The sequence below is a fragment of the Callionymus lyra genome, chromosome 1 (assembly GCF_982586985.1).
Source record: "Callionymus lyra chromosome 1, fCalLyr1.hap1.1, whole genome shotgun sequence".
NCBI lineage: Eukaryota > Metazoa > Chordata > Actinopteri > Syngnathiformes > Callionymidae > Callionymus > Callionymus lyra.
In genome coordinates, this window is record NC_141818.1 from 9062060 (window position 1) to 9080069 (window position 18010).

At 38.5% G+C, this 18010-nt stretch overlaps 2 protein-coding genes across 2 annotated transcripts; one reads left to right on the forward strand and one right to left on the reverse strand.

Moving 5' to 3' along the window:
* Positions 1-440: 440 nt before the first annotated feature.
* Positions 441-6691, forward strand: golm1 (golgi membrane protein 1). Its single transcript, XM_087791957.1, has 11 exons — positions 441-589; positions 1588-1728; positions 1810-1989; positions 2337-2391; positions 2483-2585; positions 3295-3412; positions 3471-3558; positions 3626-3913; positions 3983-4120; positions 4191-4289; positions 5367-6691. The coding sequence occupies exons 2-10, from the start codon at positions 1594-1596 to the stop codon at positions 4286-4288; spliced, it is 1203 nt and encodes a 400-aa protein (XP_087648083.1). The 5' UTR covers positions 441-589; positions 1588-1593; the 3' UTR covers position 4289; positions 5367-6691.
* Positions 6692-7790: 1099 nt separating this feature from the next.
* naa35 (N-alpha-acetyltransferase 35, NatC auxiliary subunit) lies at positions 7791-17971 on the reverse strand. The gene is made up of 23 exons (XM_087791946.1): positions 17909-17971; positions 16228-16356; positions 16123-16156; positions 15934-16048; positions 15419-15493; positions 14769-14936; positions 14635-14701; positions 14516-14559; positions 14405-14455; positions 13661-13744; positions 13487-13601; positions 13234-13412; positions 13106-13165; positions 12298-12404; positions 12170-12236; positions 11293-11391; positions 11042-11220; positions 10842-10978; positions 9797-9864; positions 9583-9723; positions 9396-9518; positions 9244-9324; positions 7791-8065 (listed from the first exon to the last, which is right to left on the reverse strand). The coding sequence occupies exons 2-23, from the start codon at positions 16346-16348 to the stop codon at positions 8006-8008; spliced, it is 2175 nt and encodes a 724-aa protein (XP_087648072.1). The 5' UTR covers positions 16349-16356; positions 17909-17971; the 3' UTR covers positions 7791-8005.
* Positions 17972-18010: the final 39 nt, after the last annotated feature.

Consider the following 18010-nt stretch of genomic DNA (forward strand, 5'->3'; position numbering starts at 1 on the left):
CCTTTAAAGTATATACTTTATTGAGTATTGTTTTGATTGTTTAAGCGCTTTGTGACCCTGGTCTGGAAAAGCGCTATACAAATAAAAATTACTTACTTACTTACTAAAACATTCAGTTTCATAAGGGTGTGATTGGTTATTGTTTAATGAATAGCAAAGAATCATTTGACAGAAGAAAATTAATGAATGGAATGAATGTAATGAGCCTGTCATGCGATGCCTTCATGGGTCAATATTTATTTTTACTTTTGACCTGTTCTTTTAGCTTATTTCGTCAACAATCCATTTTGTAAACGAAAGGCACTTTGCGATTTGATTCTGATATTATATCCAAAACCTGTAATAAAAACACGATCTGCTAAAACCCCCGAGCAAACTAAAGTTAAATGAAGAGGTTGTATTTTCCCACGGCACCTGAAGGCGACATCTCCGAGCACAGGCTAACAACCAGAACAGGGAAGCCTGTGGTACTAGCTAGCACTGCTGCTGTCGCCGAGGAAAGACTACAAACTCTCGTGGAATTAACAAGTCCCCACACTTTCTTTTTTTTTTAGTATTCCTTTAGATTCGGATTATTCCTATTTCCTGGGTAAGTCCTTAAGTCTTCTCCGTAAAGGACATTAGATCTTAGCTATATTGCTAAGCATTAGCTTCAGTGTCGCTCACGTCTAACAAACAAATAAACAACTTGCGTGGGTTTAACTTCAACGTGGCGTCAATGAAACATTATTAAACGTGTATCTGTGCGTGTTTTAAACCATCTTTTTTGTACTCCGTGAAGTTAAATCTCAACTGTGTATCTCCAGACTGTCAATGATCGATCATTTTGAAATAACTTTATTATTCGAACATTGGGGACAACCCCCGGTACAACCGGGTTACCAGGTTCCTTTAACCTTATTAAAATATTATAATTCAAGATATGCTTTTTTATTTGTTCTTCCAAGACTTACTAGGGCAAATATTAATTCGAACACACCCATTTGCCACTTGTTTCAAGAAAGGAATTGGAAGAATGGAACACTTTTACTGCTTTTAAATATATATATTTGCTGTACACAGGAAAAAGTCTAACCCTGAATAAAACTGTGAAACTAAGACTTAAATAATTAGGATTACTATTGCTTATAAATGGTGTATTTTAAAGACATACTATTGATGTTATAGTGATGAAAGGAATCAGATCCGATTCTAAATAAGATTTATTTTTGGCTTATAAATCTTACATTTATCGACGATCCCACGAATATTCCTTCAGTGCACCTGGGAAAACACAAGATCTCAACAATCGCATACATTAACTTGACTATCCAGTTTCCCATTGTAATGCTTTTGAACTTTTGTTACACTTTATGATGCCGCCACACAAGGGAGATCGGTAAAGGTGTGTATTGTTACACCGTCTACATGAATTGTGTGTTTAACATTCGAACAAAGATCCTTAAAATGATATTATATGATGTAGTGTTTGATCTATAAGTGTGTAACAACAGTGTGTGTAACACAATTAAATGTCAAACTTTTTTGTGGATGATCTGCCTGGCACAAAATAGGAGTTAATGGAGGATTTTCTGTTTTCATATGTAGTTGTCGATGACTATGGGTGGACTGGGAAACGTACGCCGAGGAGGACGATCCCCTCCTTTACTGATCGCGGCTCTGATAGCGTGTATCCTGGTCTTGGGGTTCAACTACTGGGTGTCGAGCTCTCGCAATCTGGAGTTACAGGTTTGTTTTACATTTTTCCTCGGTCAGTCTTCTGGTGGATGAAGAAGCCTTTGATTAAAAATCTTTTGTTTTCCTTTTTAGACTAAACTTTACGAACTGGACGGGAAAGTCCGGCGCGGAGTAGCGGAGCAAGAAGCGTCGGAGGTGAAGAGGAGTCAGTTTCAGGAGGAGATCCAGAGGCAGAAGGAGCAGATCATCCATATAGAGAGTCTCTACAAGAGGCAGCTGGAGGGCGAGCAAAATACCTGCACCAGGGAAAAGGTGCACGTTTGTGTGTTTGTGACGCGTAATTACTTAAATTGCTGTAATTCTAAAGGTTGTAAAATGTTGGAAACGGAAGGAGAAAATGACTTTTAACTGTCTTCATACAGTATATTTTAAGCTAACACGTTTTTTTCCATCATAAATTGGGATTATCCATCATTTAAAATATATTTTTATTTATGTGTCCCTGGTCATCCCCTCGTCCAACCATTTAGATAAAATATATTAACTTGAATGTTTGCAGAGGATGATTCATTACATGTGTTTCATGCTTAACCAGCTAAAGCTGCTCCAGAGGCTAAAAAAAAATGAACCAAAGGTATTTGTTACTTGTTTTCTTGCAGGCAGCTTTGCAGCAGAATGTATCCTCCAGCACTAAATCCATCCAGGATCTTCAAGGTAACGTTTAAAAAGACGCTTGGAGTCGTTACGATGGCTCACTTACGATAAACCTGGCCTGGTTCCTCTGTAATCTTGTTTGTTGTCACAGGTCAGTTAAACCAGCTGGTGGAAGACCTGGGCAAGCTACAGATGGAGGTGCAGAGTTGCCATGGCAACATCAACACGCTTAATAACAAACTCACATACGACATGTAAGAACCAAAATATTTGCATTAAGAACAGATGATAGTGTCTTTATTGGAAGTATGTCAGTGACATCGGAATATTGAATGAATAGTTTAGATATTTTTTGAATGAATTATTTAATTTTTTTTATATCAATCTGTTTTTATTTCTAGCATTTTATATATTTTTTGGAAAAGTTGAATTCAATAATTCCTTTATTTCAATTTAAATGTTTTTTTTTTTATTGATTAATTAGACTTAATCATTTGTGAATCGAAAGGTTGACATTTTTTTTAATAATTATTTTCAAAATGAATGATTTTTCTTTCATACATAGAATAAGAAAGATTTTATTGCCAGTGTTGCAAAAAAGACACTAGAATTTTTGTGGTAAAGAAAAACAAAATTCAATAAAGGAACATAAAACTTAATTCAACAATATTCATGATCGATGATTTTGATATTCCAATAATTCAAAAAATATATAATTCAAGATAAAAAAGGTGGTACTATGATACTACATTTTTTTTATATTTAATTTAAAATGCTACAAATTAAAAATAAATGCATTTAGAGGATTTATTCTCGAATAATTAGAATTAAAAAAGAAATCATTCCTATTGAATAAAATCTTTAGTTTTTAATTAAATTTTTCAACATTGAATTCAACTAAGAAACAACAAGTGAAATTCTAAGTCTGACCATTCAATCTTCCTGAAACACGTGTGTGCGCAGGACACACTGTAACTCGCAGGTCTTGGCTCAGAAAGAATTGTGCGACGAGAGAGTTCTGGCCGTGAAAAAGGAAATCCAGGACAAAATGGAAAAGCTACTATTGCATCAACCTGAGCAGGTGACGACGATGGAATGTTCATCCGTGTTCATAGTAAAGTATTAAATATTTCAAACAGGAAGAGCAAGTCAAAGTGGACACGGAACAAAAGGACTTGAACTCAAACGACTCGCCCGACGCCAACGAGATCGTGAAGAACGCTGAAGGTGACGTCCTTCATGTATGAACGTGAAAAACATCCATATTGACGTGAAAACTTTGATCCCCTCACAGTGGAAGACTCTCCCGTGGATCTGGACGCAGCCAAAGAACCGTTCCAGGCGGAAAACCACTCGCTCCCACCGACCCCTGCGCCCAAGAACAACGTTCATCCGCCGCCTGTGGAGGCCGGCGAGAAGGAGAAGCAGGAGGAGGTGGAGGAAGAGGAGGAGAAGGTGGAGCGAGAGGAGGAGAAGGTGGAGCGAGAGGAGGAGAAGGTGGAGGAGCCGAAGTTGGAGAAAGACCTCCTGAAGAACATGGACAAGATGGACATTTTGGAAGGGCGTGAAGAACACATTGATGGTGAGAACAAAGGAAGAGTGAAGGGAAGTCACTTTGTTAATTAAAAATAAAAATGGTCTCTGCATGAAGATGAAGGGATGGAGGGAATGTTCCCCAACAACGGGGAGAAGGAGCAGAAGCACGAAGATCACCACCTCGGCGAGTCGGACGATTACATCGGCGAGGACCACGAGGCGGCTCTGATGAACCGACCTGGCAAAGATACAGGTGCGTGTCGCCGGCGTGATGCCGTGTGGAGGCGTGAGCGCTGACGTGTGCCCTGACATGTGTGTGTCAGATAAGGGCATGGAGGACGAGCTGGCCGACTACAATGGAGATGACGACAACGAAGGAGAGTTCGAGGCGGACAAACAGGCCGAACTGGCCCAGCTCTGAGGTGAGCCCTCGAACACACGCCCCGCGTCACGCTGCAGAGAACGAGTCAAGCCAAGTCAGCAGTTCTAGTCACGGAGGTGCCGGGAGAAAAGAATGTAGAAGGGGAAAAAGGAAATGATTGGCGACGTTTAGCGTAGCTAGCTAAACACGCTGAAAAAACGTTTCCTTGAGTTTGCACCGTATGTGATATCTCATCCAAATGAGTCGAGATAAGCCGTCATTTTTTCCCCTCTTTGAACTCAACACATTACTTTTCTACCAGTTTTACACACACATGTGCAGGTCTGGGAAACAAAAACTACTCTGTGTTCCTGCAATTCTTGTGTTCGCCTCTACCTTGGAGTGGGAAGCGGCAGAAAATGTTCGGGAACCTCTTTATTCTTTTCAATGTTTTCAGAGAAACTTTTCTTGAATGTTTGCTTGAAAGCCGGACCTATACATTCTATTAGTGGTGTTTATCGCCAAGAATCTGGTGATACGATACGTATCACGATACAGGGAAGACCATACGATATATTGTCAAACTGTAGGAACAAGGATATATTCGTAGTATTGCACGAGTTTACCCTGGACTTGCACTGAAGTCATAACTGCTTCCGTTTGTTTTGAAACCAGAATAACCAAAAAAACATCAGCTTTTTAAGACTGTTTTAAGACTGTATCCTCTCATCCTCAGTCAAGCTAGGATCGCGCAGGAATTTATTAAGATGCAGAGGACTTAATGACTGCTGCCATCTAGTGGCTATAAGTCAAAAAGAACGCCCAGAATATTTGATTTAACTGTAAAACTAAATCAAAAGAACTTAATTGAATTCATCGACTGGTTTTAAAATCATCAAAACGAATCAGAACTTGTCTAAAAAGTGACGTTTTAAGCTGTGAGGAAGACGAGATGCGTTGAGATGATCGTTTACGGTTGTGAAAATGTTTTGTGGAGATTAATTTTAAGAGAAATGTAGTTGATGGATCTTAAATTGCGACAATCGGTGCAGGGAACTAACTCCACCATCACTGTGTGGTATTAGGCTGCATGGACGAGAAGAACTTTGGAACTCATACCTTTAGGTTTGTCTTCCAGCGCCAGAGAAGAACCACACGAGCCTCTCGAACAACACTGGAGCAGTCGACTGCACAGACGAGGATCCATCGTTTTCACACGGTTCCGATGATCCAGTCACGTCACGAGCTTCCAGATAAGTCATCGCCATCGACCCGCACTCGTCTATCAACAGCTGCTTCACTTCTCACTTTCCATCCGCTCACATCAGACCCGCGTGGAGACAAACTTGAAACATTTTATCGTATTGTACGAATAAACGCTCGAGATTCTTATAAAAACTTTTAAGACGTTGAAGGTTTGAATCCCTAGTTACAAACAATGAATAATTGTCTCGATTTTTGAGCGAACAAAAATCTCTTCCCAGTTTTGTCAAAACATTCTAAAGCTAGACAGTTATTTTTCCTTCACATTCCCAATATTACGACCGGATTCTCCGACAGTTCTGACGGCCCCTGAATGTATCATCACCTTATAAGGGCGCGATGAACTCTGGGTAGAAACAAAGCTTGTGAAACAATGAGTGTTTTGCTTTTGCGTGGGATAGAAAAACAAAACCATACATACCATCTTTCTATGAATATTTCATGAAAGTAACAAAACAAAAAATGATTAAAAATGGGATTTTAAACAAAAATAATATGAAAAAAACAAAATGGTCAAGTCCAAGTCTTCTCCCTGCTTTTTATCCAAAAAATACTTTCCAAAATGCATTAGTTTTCGGTACAATGAGTTCATGAAGGAAAGCTCACATGTAGCAGACGAGCTGCCGAGAGAGAATATTAATTTATGCTGTAGAGAATGTAAATAGCTATGAAAAGCCTTAACGCGTCTTTCACGAACAACCTGTTTTTTTTTGGTTTTTTTAATCCATCTTTTGTGATCGTTTCGCTCCATTTATCAAGCTGGACGATCAATGATCGACTTTTAAAATCGACTTGACATGAAAATATGTTTAATAAAATGTTTCGCCTTCCGCTTGTATATTGTTGTTGTATAAATAGTTGTTTTCTAATGGCGTCGCTGTATCATGCTGAGCTGCCCGTACGTGTTTTTTTTATTTTAATTTCCGCCTCCAAATGATGCTCTTGACTAGAGCTGCTGATTCTTAAAGTCTATTTATTCCATTTACGTCTATTGGTTTTGGGAATGTTTCAGGACTCTGGCTTGAAGAGAAAACCCCTCAACTCTGTTTCCGTGATGTTGTTTCGTTTCCTCACATTGGTGTATGTTTCTCTAATAAATGTGTCCAAATGTGTATCTGGATTATTTTTTTTATATACTTTCTTTTTTGTTTTGTTGTTAAACATACTTTTTATTTAAAAAAGAATAAAGGAAAAAGAGAACTTTGTTTTTCCTGGAATCAATTTTGTCATCAATTTGTTCCAATGCATTTCTGTCCAGCTGTATTTAAGTTAACCCTGATTTAAAAATGTTAGTTGAGATTTTTAACTGAATTCATCAGTTCATGCAAAGCTGGATTCTTAATCTCCTTCATATGAATTCCCTTAAGAGGCGCTGGTTCATGATCCATGTTTGCACAAACTGAATAAAGTGCAAAGTCTGCACACTTCATGAACAATCAAAGTGTTGGACACACACCTATTTAAAAAAGGAGTTTCCTGGTTTACAGCACAAAGGACGGCGCTACAGGGCTCTTGTTTCTTCAAGCGCGAGTTGTGGAGACGACAAGCCGTGAATAAAAAGATTGCAGTAGTCGACTTAAAAAGGTCAGGATGTGAGATCACTCTTAAATAAAAATCTGGGGCCTCATCTACTAAAGGGTTATACGCACAACAAATGTGCTGAGCCACCTTTAAGGTAAATGTGGTCCATGTCAGAAAAATAAATGAACAAATATAGAAACGGTTTATCCGGTTTTCATTCATGTTTTCATTCGTTTGTTCTGATCGCTGAGAGAAAAATCACTGACTTGGCTTCATTTAAATATGTAAATGAGTGTGGAAAGGGACGAACAAGTCTGCGATTAATTCTAGGTGGATTGGGATGTACGAATGTCGCTCACCGATTCATTCATCCGAATATTTTTGTGCTGAGTCATCTTTCGGAATTTCAGATTCCGGACATATTCAGTAGAAGATCTACGAAGTTCTTAGTACATGAGGCTCCTGGTTGTTATCTATCCTCGTAACAGACGTCACTGGGACAAAAGTGCGTTCATCTGTGAGCACAGAGACTCTAATTAGTCGTGACGGTTCACTCGATCTGTGATTCCAGTTTCATGTCAATGTAGGAATGAAAACCATTTTAAAACCCCAATCTTCTCCTCTCACTAGAATCGTCTCCTCCAGGTGCGCAAACATTTGCCTTCAATTTGTTTGTAAGAAGCTACGGAACATGCAAACGAACCGGAGTCGAAGACTTTTCTACAGAAAGGATCAGAACCAAACGTTGTCGGAGACGTTTCAATCTTTTCAAGTCATGCCTCGTAATCACACAATTTATTTAATAACTGGAAATAACTGTCTTCGTTTTTGTTTGCATAAAAACGCCTCATAAACACTTGTTTCAGGTCCAGTTGTGAGTTCTCAGCTGTCCGTGGTTCACCTCGTCAAGGCGACGACGAGTGTATCAAACACTCTCAAAAACATTTACACACAAAAGCCTTTTTTCTTTTCAGTCGGATGTGGCGTCGAAGCTCAGATGATCTTGACCACCGGGAAATACTTGTGAGCCGAGAAGTCGAACTCCGGCAGCACCTGGAGACACACGTGGATTATGTTGGTTAGAAGGAACGTCAAGAATCTGTCGATACGTATCATGATACAGGGGCAAGCGATACAACGTACTTTGATTCTGTAGTAACAAGGATATACTTGTAGTACTTGACTCTGGTGTTGCAGAATTTACAGAACACACGACTCTTGACGAAGTCGTAACTGCTTTCATTTTGAAATATGTCCAAACAGTCGACTGTATCCTCTTGTCCTTAGTCATGACACAAACATGATTGCAGGCTGTGAATATTGCATGTTTGAAGTTGAGTGTATCCTCTTGTCCTCAGTCATCGCCCGAATCTTGTGGGATTTCATCGCTCTTTTAGCTACAGAGGACATAATGACTGCTGTCATCTAGTGGCCGGAAGTCTAATTACAACATAAAAATGAATGACTGCTTTGATTATTGCATGTTGGTGTCGACTGTTTCCTCTCGTCCTCAGTCATCACCCGGATCTTGCGGGATTTCATTGCTCTTTTAGCTACAGAGGATGTGATGACTGCTGTCATCTAGTGGCCGGAAGTTTAATTACAACGCAAACTTGAATGAAGGCTGTGAATATTGCATGTTTGGAGTCGACTGTATCCTCTCGTCCTCAGTCATCACCCGCATCTTGCGGGATTTCATTGCTCTTTTAGCTACAGAGGATGTAATGACTGCTGTCATCTAGTGGCCTGAAGTTTAATTACAACACAAACATGAACGAAGGCTGTGAATATTGCATGTTTGAAGTCGACTGTATCCTCCCGTCCTCAGTCGACAATGTGGATCTGGCTCTGAGGACATAATGACTGATGCCATCTAGTGGCCGGAAGTTTAATTACAACACAAAAAAATGAATGAACGCTGTGAATATTACACGATGGAGTCGACTGTATCCTCTCGTCCTGAGTCGACATTGTGCATTTGGCTCTGAGGACGTGATAACCGATGCCATCTAGTGGCCGGAAGTTTAATTGCAACACACCGAATATTTGGATGTTAATTAAAGTTAAGTTAATTGAGTTTTGTTTTTATACACACCTTATAGAAATAGAAACTTTAAGTGAACTATTACAAAATATAAATATAAATCGATATAACACCTCCCGACAGTACTTCTTTTGAAGTACCTTCGATAAGAAATACATCACAGTGTGTATTCGTGTGTGTATCTCACCTTCGTGTCCTTCTTGTGTCCTCCTGCCAGAAGCTTCATCACCACGATGTTGGGTTTGGCGACCTTCAGAATACGGTTCACCTGCGATCAAACCAGCAGCATGAAGTCACGTGACCCCGTCGAGACCCTCTCGGCGCCGAAGCGCGTCTCACCTCCGGGTCTGGACTCTGGACGTTCTCCAGGATGAGCTTGGCCTGCTGGAAGTGTTTGCTCGCCGCCATGTACAGGTCGGCGGAGCTGGGCGGAGGACTGTACTTCTTCAGGTCCGACATTTCCTGGAGAGAGAGGGAAGCGTTCAGACGGGTGAAGGGGTGAAGGGTCTCGGCGCAGGAGGCGTACCTTGAACTGGATGTAGTGCACGGGCGGGGGGGTCACCACGCTGTTGAAGGGGGCGAAGCGATGCTCGTAGCGGACCTGCTCGCTGTCCAGCTCGAACTGAGGCTTGCGAACCTTCCCGTCCATGTCCAGAGCCACCATGGTCTGAGGGGGAGAAGAAGACGAGTCCGGCTCAGGATGAACTCTTTAGGGAGGGTCGTGCACGTGAGGGTCTGACCTTGTACATGCCCGCGCACATGTTCTGGTACGCCTGGCTCATGGTGATCTCCTTGCTCAGAGGTCGCACTGAAGGACACACAGACATGGGTCTTATCAGGGTCAGGAGACGATAGAAGATGTTTACGACCCGTTTACTTTAATGTCAACTTTTGACATCGTTGACTTTTGCAGTGCATTATGGGACTTTTGTGGGCCAATTCTTCCGATTCAAATGTATTTCTATCTCTATTTTTACATCTATAATTTACCGATCATCCATTCACCCCTTCATCCATCCATCCATCCATCTTGGCGAATCATTTTTAACGACTCAGTTCATTGAATCACGGCCACCAAAAATAACGAGTCCTTTTTCCCCCCTTAGTGATGTAGTTATTTTGTTTCGCCACTTGGGGCGCTAGTGATTATTCCAATTGTGGCGTTTTTTCAGCACCACCAAAAGATGAGTGTGTGATTGGTATTAATGACATAAGAAAAAATAAAATAAATATAAAACTGATTTATTTTCTAACTCACCGTTAAATCTTTTCTTTTTTTTTAGTAGAAAAACATATAAAAAGTAAAAAAAAAAACTAAAAAAAAACTTACAATTTGACAGGATGTAATCAATATAAATGATATAAATACATTTTTCCTAATAAAAAACAACTAAATAACCTAAAATCTCATCTCTGTGTATGAAGATGTATTCCTTATGTCTTATACAAGTACATCTGTGAAGTAAGAATCCATCTTGTTGCTCCTTTTAACAACAATAAAACATAATTCCATAACCAGAAGCAAAAAAAATATCTGCACATGAACGAATCTCTCCATGATAATCTTCTGTTCCAAGTCGTTTTACTTCTTCGAATCACTCAGTAACGACACATCACTGCAATCTATCTGTTCATCCATCCATCCGTCAAGGAATCCATTCATCCATCTTCTACCGATTCATCCTTCCAATGTTGTTCAATACATTCATCCGTTAAAGAATCTCTTCGTCCATCAGACGACGTCATCAGCACGATGTGTCCTCCACTAATACTTATAAACGTTACCTTTCTTCTTCTTCTTGATCTTCTTGCTGCTGCGTCCCTTCAGCTGCTCCTCCAGGATCCTCTCCTCAGCCATCTGTGAGGAGTCGGCTCTGCTCAGGGTGGACATGAGCCAGGCGTAGAGGAACTCCGACAGATACCTGCAGAGAATAACGCACCTCAACACGTGGTCTTCTCTCCTGGATTCCACCGGCTCTTCTCACCAGTAGATGTAGTAGTACTCGTGCATGCTGTACAGCTCCAGCTCGAAGCCGCTCAGCAGGTACTGGACCATGATCCTCAGGTTGTGGTAGAGGATCCACGTGCCCAGACACGCCAGGTGCTGTCGTTGAGGCTCCAGTTTCATCAGCAGGCTGTGCAGCGCCGCGTCCACCTTCTCCGCCTGAGCCGAGGTCACAAAGATTTAACCCTCGCGACCTTGTGACCTCGTAACGGTCAATAAAAGATTCCGCACCTCGTCCTGTAGTGTCGCGAACTCCTCCAGGATGTGACCCAGCTTGTCTCTCTGCCGCGCTCGATTGTGACCGTGGATCTGAATCAGGCTGCAGAACGGCTGCAGGAGAAGAAGATCAGGATCCATGAGACGCCAGGACCAGCATTTGAAGAATCAAATCAGAATTATGAATTAATATAACAGTTTAAGTGTTGAAACTTGTTTTTAAGCATTGAATCATTTTTAATTATTATTTTTATATTGAAAAGTTGTCTCTCTCTTTTTTTTTTTAAATAGTTGAAATAAATAATTTGTTTTCAAAGCAAATACATTTTTTTTAATCAATCCAAAATATCCCTAAATGTAATAATCTTTAATTTGTAACATTTATAATTCAAAATAAAATGTCAGTAAAAGTGCCATTATGTTTGGATTGAATTTAAAAGGCTATGAATAATTTTAAATACATATTTTTTTATTACCAGATAGAGCTTGATATTCCAATAATTGCAAAATTATATTTTCTTAATTCAATAATTATACATTTGTAGCCTCATAATCAGAAAGAAATTGTCAATCAACATTTTTATACTAAATCGGAAAAGGCCACGAAATCTTTTTATTTTATTTAGAAAATATATCTTTGAATTGTTGCAATATCAAACTATGTTTCAATTCTATTTTTTAGATTTAATTATTAACTTAAATATTTATTTAAAGAAATAAATATACATTGAAATTAATATAGAAATTTCAACCTTTCAATATAGAAAATTTAAGATGTATATGCTTGAAATAAAACCCAACAACAACATAAAGAAATGAAAAGTTCCAACATTTAAAATGTTAAAGTCAACCCTTCAATATTCTTAAGGCTCAGATATACTTCCAAACGTACTCTGGAGCAGTGAGTGACGAAGGAGTCGATGTAGTCTTTAGCCTGATGGTTGTTGAATAAACAGCATCTGCAGAGCGACAGAGACGATTATAAAAATGTAAAGTTAGTGACGTCAGTGTCAAACCTACTTGTAGGAGAGCACGGGTGGACTGACGAAGTATCTGAGAGCGTCTTTGATCATATCCTGCATCAGATGAGCACCGAACACTTTCTTGTTGTCTATCAGGAACGTCGTCTGGATTCAGGGAAGAGAAGCAGTTACACGTGCGTTACTAGTGGTTTGTCAAGAATCTGTCGATATGATACGTGTCACGATACATGGGTAAAGTGACGATGCATTTGTGATACTGCAGTAACAAGGATATATTTGTAGTATTGTACTTCTCTCTGGTGTTACAGATTTTACAGACCACATGACTGTTGACGAAGTCGTTTAATTTGTTTTAAAACGCAAAATATGTCCAAACATTCGTTCTAAAAGCTGCTGGAGTCCACTGTATCCTCTCATCCTCAGTCATAATTGGACCTTGTGGGACTTTACTGATACTTTAGCGTCGGAGGACGTAATATCTGCTGCCATCTAGTGGCCGGAAGTTTAATTACAACAGAAAAATTATTATTATAACCATTTTATTTTATGCACACTTAATTGAAATATACTAAGTTAGTAAAGTAAAGGTTATTTGTAAAGCACCTTTCTATACCAGGGTCACAAAGCGCTTTAACAACCATATACAATACAGTTAAAATATATACTTTAAAAGATCAAGACACATAAGACAAACACAGGTGTATAACAGATAATAAATATATAATGAATAAATAATAAAAATAAACCCTAAATGACAATGATAAAACATAAATCAGATTTAAAAACTCCAAAAAGAAAACAAAAATGTAATATAAACTATATATATATATAGTGATTTCACTCACTTGAAGCAGCGACCTTGAGAGCACGCATGGAGACTGTTCACTGAACTCGCAGAAGAAGTCCTGGCGGGAAGAAGAGAAGAAAGTGAAGAAGCAGGGACGAGGGTTCAGGTCCCGGACGGGGGATTTACCAGGATGCCGTGCAGATTGGTGGTGTTGATGACCTCGCAGACCGTCTTGACGCGCTCGATGAGTTTGGCGAAATACGCCACCATGTCTTCCCTCTTGATGATTTTGGCGTAGCGGGGGAAGGTGGGCGGCAGCAGTCTTTGGTTCACCAGCGGTTCGAATCCCATCATGATGGGGTGATCTGCAGCAGAAGTGTCATCTGATCTCCTCTGGTTCAGATTTCAATTTGACTGTCGGGGGAACTCAGGTCTTTACCTCCTTTAGTGGTGTCGTTCTGGGACTGGATCCCGTGCTCGATGCTGGAGTGGATGGACGACAACAGATCTGCCGCCTGCACCACCAGCTTCTGTGCTTCGCTCACGGAGCTGGTCTGAGAAGAGACGGAAGACGAGTCAGATCGTTTAGAAGAGAGCAGAGAGAACACTTTACCTCTTTCTTAGTGAAGGCGATCAACGCGCTGAGCAGGAGCCTCGTGAACTTGATCCTGTTGAACAGAGCCAGGCACTGCTGGTGCTGGAGAGATAAACAAGTCCATGTCAGATGTCGCAATGTTGTCGTCAAACTGTTTCCTTAGCAACTTATTACAGCAGTCGTGACCATGTTGTGTTCATATACCAGGTGACACTGATTTCATTCATGAAAATATTGTTTTTTTTATATTGTTGCACTTGTCCAACAAGAACGACTAATATTTTACAAATTATTATATTCAGTATATTCTTGGTGCACCACAGGGTTTTGGAAGTACATCAGTGGTATATTGAAATGCTGGATTTTACATTATTATAATTAAATTATGAAACCATTTACATCTTCTATAAGTAAATACATTTTTTTTTAGTGTTTAAATATTTTTTGAAAAAAATTGAATTTCAATGTATTCATTTGGGAATTTAAGTGTTCTATATTTATTCATATATATTTTTTAATTATTTAAAAAGAAAGTCAACCTTTAAATGTATTAGAATATTTAATATAATTATTCCAAAATAATATTCCAGTGCTTAAAAAAAAAAAAAAAAAATTTACACAAAAAAACATTCAAAGCGACCATTTGAAATACAATCATTCAATATTCTGATGTCACTGACATACTTCCATATAAGGGCATCCAGTTTCACTAATATTTACAAAAACATCGTAGAAGTAATTTGTCAGGTGGAGTCGACGTACCTCGTGCTCGACGCCTGGATCTCGCTGCTCACCCTGTCGACTGCGTGTGCTCTACGAAAAACTTGTAAATTCACGGATCTATACTTTTTTTTTTAATGTGCAAACAGTTACCTTCACTTTTCTCTGGAGCTCATCCTCCACGTCTTTGAGCATCCCTGGTGAGACACACACACACACACACATTAAAGTAAATCCTTAAGGTCGCCACACTCGTCTCTGAGAGGAAGTACCCGTCACTCGCAGGTCCGTGACATTATTCGCCATCTTGAAGCCGTACGTCATGGCTTGAAAGTCCTCCTGAAACATCAAAATCAATCGTGAAATAAAAAGTAATTGCTTGACATTCTTAAAACCAGACACTTGCCTCTTCAAACACAGCAGCTTTGTTGACCTTTTCCCGAGCGATGTCGCAAACCTTCAGGATGCCGAGAGCGAACGCTTTGAGGGCCGGCTCCTCGATGAGGTCGGGGTTGTGGACGTACAGGCACGTGAAGACCGTCTGGGCCAGAGAATGACCTTCTAGCCACGTGATCTACACAGAACAACAACATGGACCGATCAAACGTTTACACCAGGACCAAAATAATAATAATAATAAAGCTTAAACAACAAAGATAACGTGTTTCCCTGTGTTGAGTGACTAATGAGCGACAAACCTTCCAAAAATTGAATTTGATGCATCTTATTTTTTAGAAAACTTTATTAGATTAAATATGTTTTTGTATATTCTGTTTTCGCCTGCCAGTTCCCAGGCTCTGAGTAGGTTGAAAAAAAACCTAAAATCTTTACAAAAAAAACAAACATGTCAATCCCATAAACATGTCAATTAATCATCGTTTGTTTGTTATTGTGGTTAAATCATGAAAACGGTGAAGCTCCTTTCTGCAACAATACATCCAAAATTACAAATAAAAAAATAAGATTCATCAAGAAGGAACTCTTCAGACTAAACTAAACACAAGGTAATGAGGGTATTTATCCGTGTTTGTATTTGACATTCAGTTGAAAACTCACCAAACAGCAAAAACATGTGTCGATAATTCCTATAAGTTCGGGAAGACTCAGATCTCTCACTTTGATGACATGTTCCTGGAGGAAAACAAGGACAGAATGAGGAAAATGTTCCGGAGTTGAAGAGAAAAATTCAAGTGAAATACAGTCCAGGCCAAATGCTTTTCCAATTTTCAGGTCTGGCTGATCTTTGTTTCTTAAAGAAATGTTGGCAACTCGTTTCTCTTAATTTCACTGATTGGTTCTTGTCATAATATGAATTCTAAAACTCGTCCAATAAGGCTGCAAAGCATAAATCTGAAAGAATGTGGCTGATTTTTAGAGAAACTAGACCATAAGACATTTTATCAGTTATTTCTGAAGTGTTTGTTTAGTACATATTTACACATGTATTCATTCATAGTGTTGATGCCTTCGGTGATAATCTTCTAAATATTCATGAAAATAAACACGTTGAATCCAAACGTTTGGCCTGAACCGTACATATATTCATTTGCGTATTATCTCCAGAAATGCACCTTAATAGCTTGTTCAAAGTTGAGGACCTTCCTGTTGACCTGGTTTCCAATCATACCGGCGTCCATCTTAGGATCCATCATCTCTATGGCCGACATGGCCTCGAACAAGCCGAACCTGTCGACACATTAGCATCACTATCACGAAGCTGCACCAGGAGGTAAACGTCGGAATGTGAAGCATGAACTCACAGCTTGTCATGAAGTAATTCTCCAAGATTCAGTTCTGCAGAGACGCATCCAAAACAAATATATAAATGAACGAACATTTGAATCAAAGTCGTTTGATCTCCGTACCTTTACACGCTCCCTTGAACTCGTGTGTAACATCCACCCAGTTGGCATTGTTCTTCATCTTCTCTGGGATCCCCAGACCCCAGCCTCCATCATCATCCTCGACTGATGACTTTGTTAACATCGTGGAACCTACGAACATACATGAAAATTAACATATCATTGAACAACTACCACTATGATTTAGAAAATGTCTGTTTTAAAAGAAAGTAAAATTCCTTAGTGTCCGACCACACAAATGACACTGAATATTGTTTGTTTTGCTGTTGATCATTAAAATAGTCAACGTTGTTACACATTACTATGAGATGAGGCAGATGATACTGTATTATTATTATTATTATTATAATATTGATCCCCATCTAAGAAATAAATCTGGCAAGATGTGGACTTCAAATATTATGTGTTTTTACAAGTGTCACTTTGATCTCATCTTATTTTCCTACCGAGTTGCAATACTGTAATACATATTAAAAGTACTGTATAATAACAAAAAATACTGTAGTACATTTTAAAAGTACTGTACAATAACTACAAATACTGTAATACACATTAAAAGTACTGTATAATAACAAAAAATACTGTAGTACATTTTAAAAGTAATCTACAATAACTTTTAATACTGTAATACATATTAAAATTAATGTACAATAACTATTAATACTGTAATACATATTAAAAGTACTGTAAAATAACAAAAATGTTTGTAGTAAATTTTAAAAGTACTGTACAATAACTACAAATACTGTCATACATATTAAAAGTATAATAATTTAAAAAAAATGCAGTATAAAGTACAGTACAATAACTTTTAAATTTGCAGGTATTTTTAAATGTGTTTTGCTTTTGATTGTTCTTTGTGAACCTGGTCTAGAAAGGCGCTTTACTAATAACTTTTACTTAGTTACAAATACTGTAATAAATATTTAAAGTACAGATTAAAAATTACTTGTACTGTAATACATATTTAAAGTTCTGAATAATAATCTAAAATACTGTAATACAAATTAAAAGTACTGAATCATAATTTAAAATACTGGAATACATATTTAAAGTTATGAATCATAATTAAAAAATACTGTAATGCATATTAACAGTACTGAATAATAATTTAAAATACTGGAATACATATTAAAAGTACTGAATAATAATTTAAAATACTGTAACACATATTCAAAGTAATATTGCCACAGGCAAACAAAAAATAGATTACGATAACGACGTCAACGGATTGTACTTTAATATTCTGACACAAAGGAAAGTGATTTATGTTGTTGTTTGTGTTCGATACTTTAATGAATGTACAACTAAACGTGTCTGTAAAATAAAAGGTACAAACACATCTGGATTTTTGCTTCCATATTGAAAACAGCTCTGTGTTTTGACACAAAACATGCATTATTTGTCTATGTATCTGAGGCGTTTCGATGACACATAGATATAAGAAAATATCATGTTTGGATTTAAAGACCCACAGAATGATTTTAAGTCTAAACACTTGTAAGAGTTTACTAACATTCATTTAGCATTTCGTATGCTAACAAGCTAATAATGCTCATGTATTAAATATCTAAAAGCAAACATTCTTCTCTATTCGAACGGAGTCACGGCTCAATGTATAACGTTCTAGACGAAACATGATTTCATACAAATTCATTCGGCACATTAATAAAAATGTATTTACCTTAATATTCTGCCTTGACCATTTAGCAATACAGATCGCGTCTAACCTGGATGGAGTGCGGGCGCACACGTTTGACGTCACTACTGCGCTACTACCAATGGG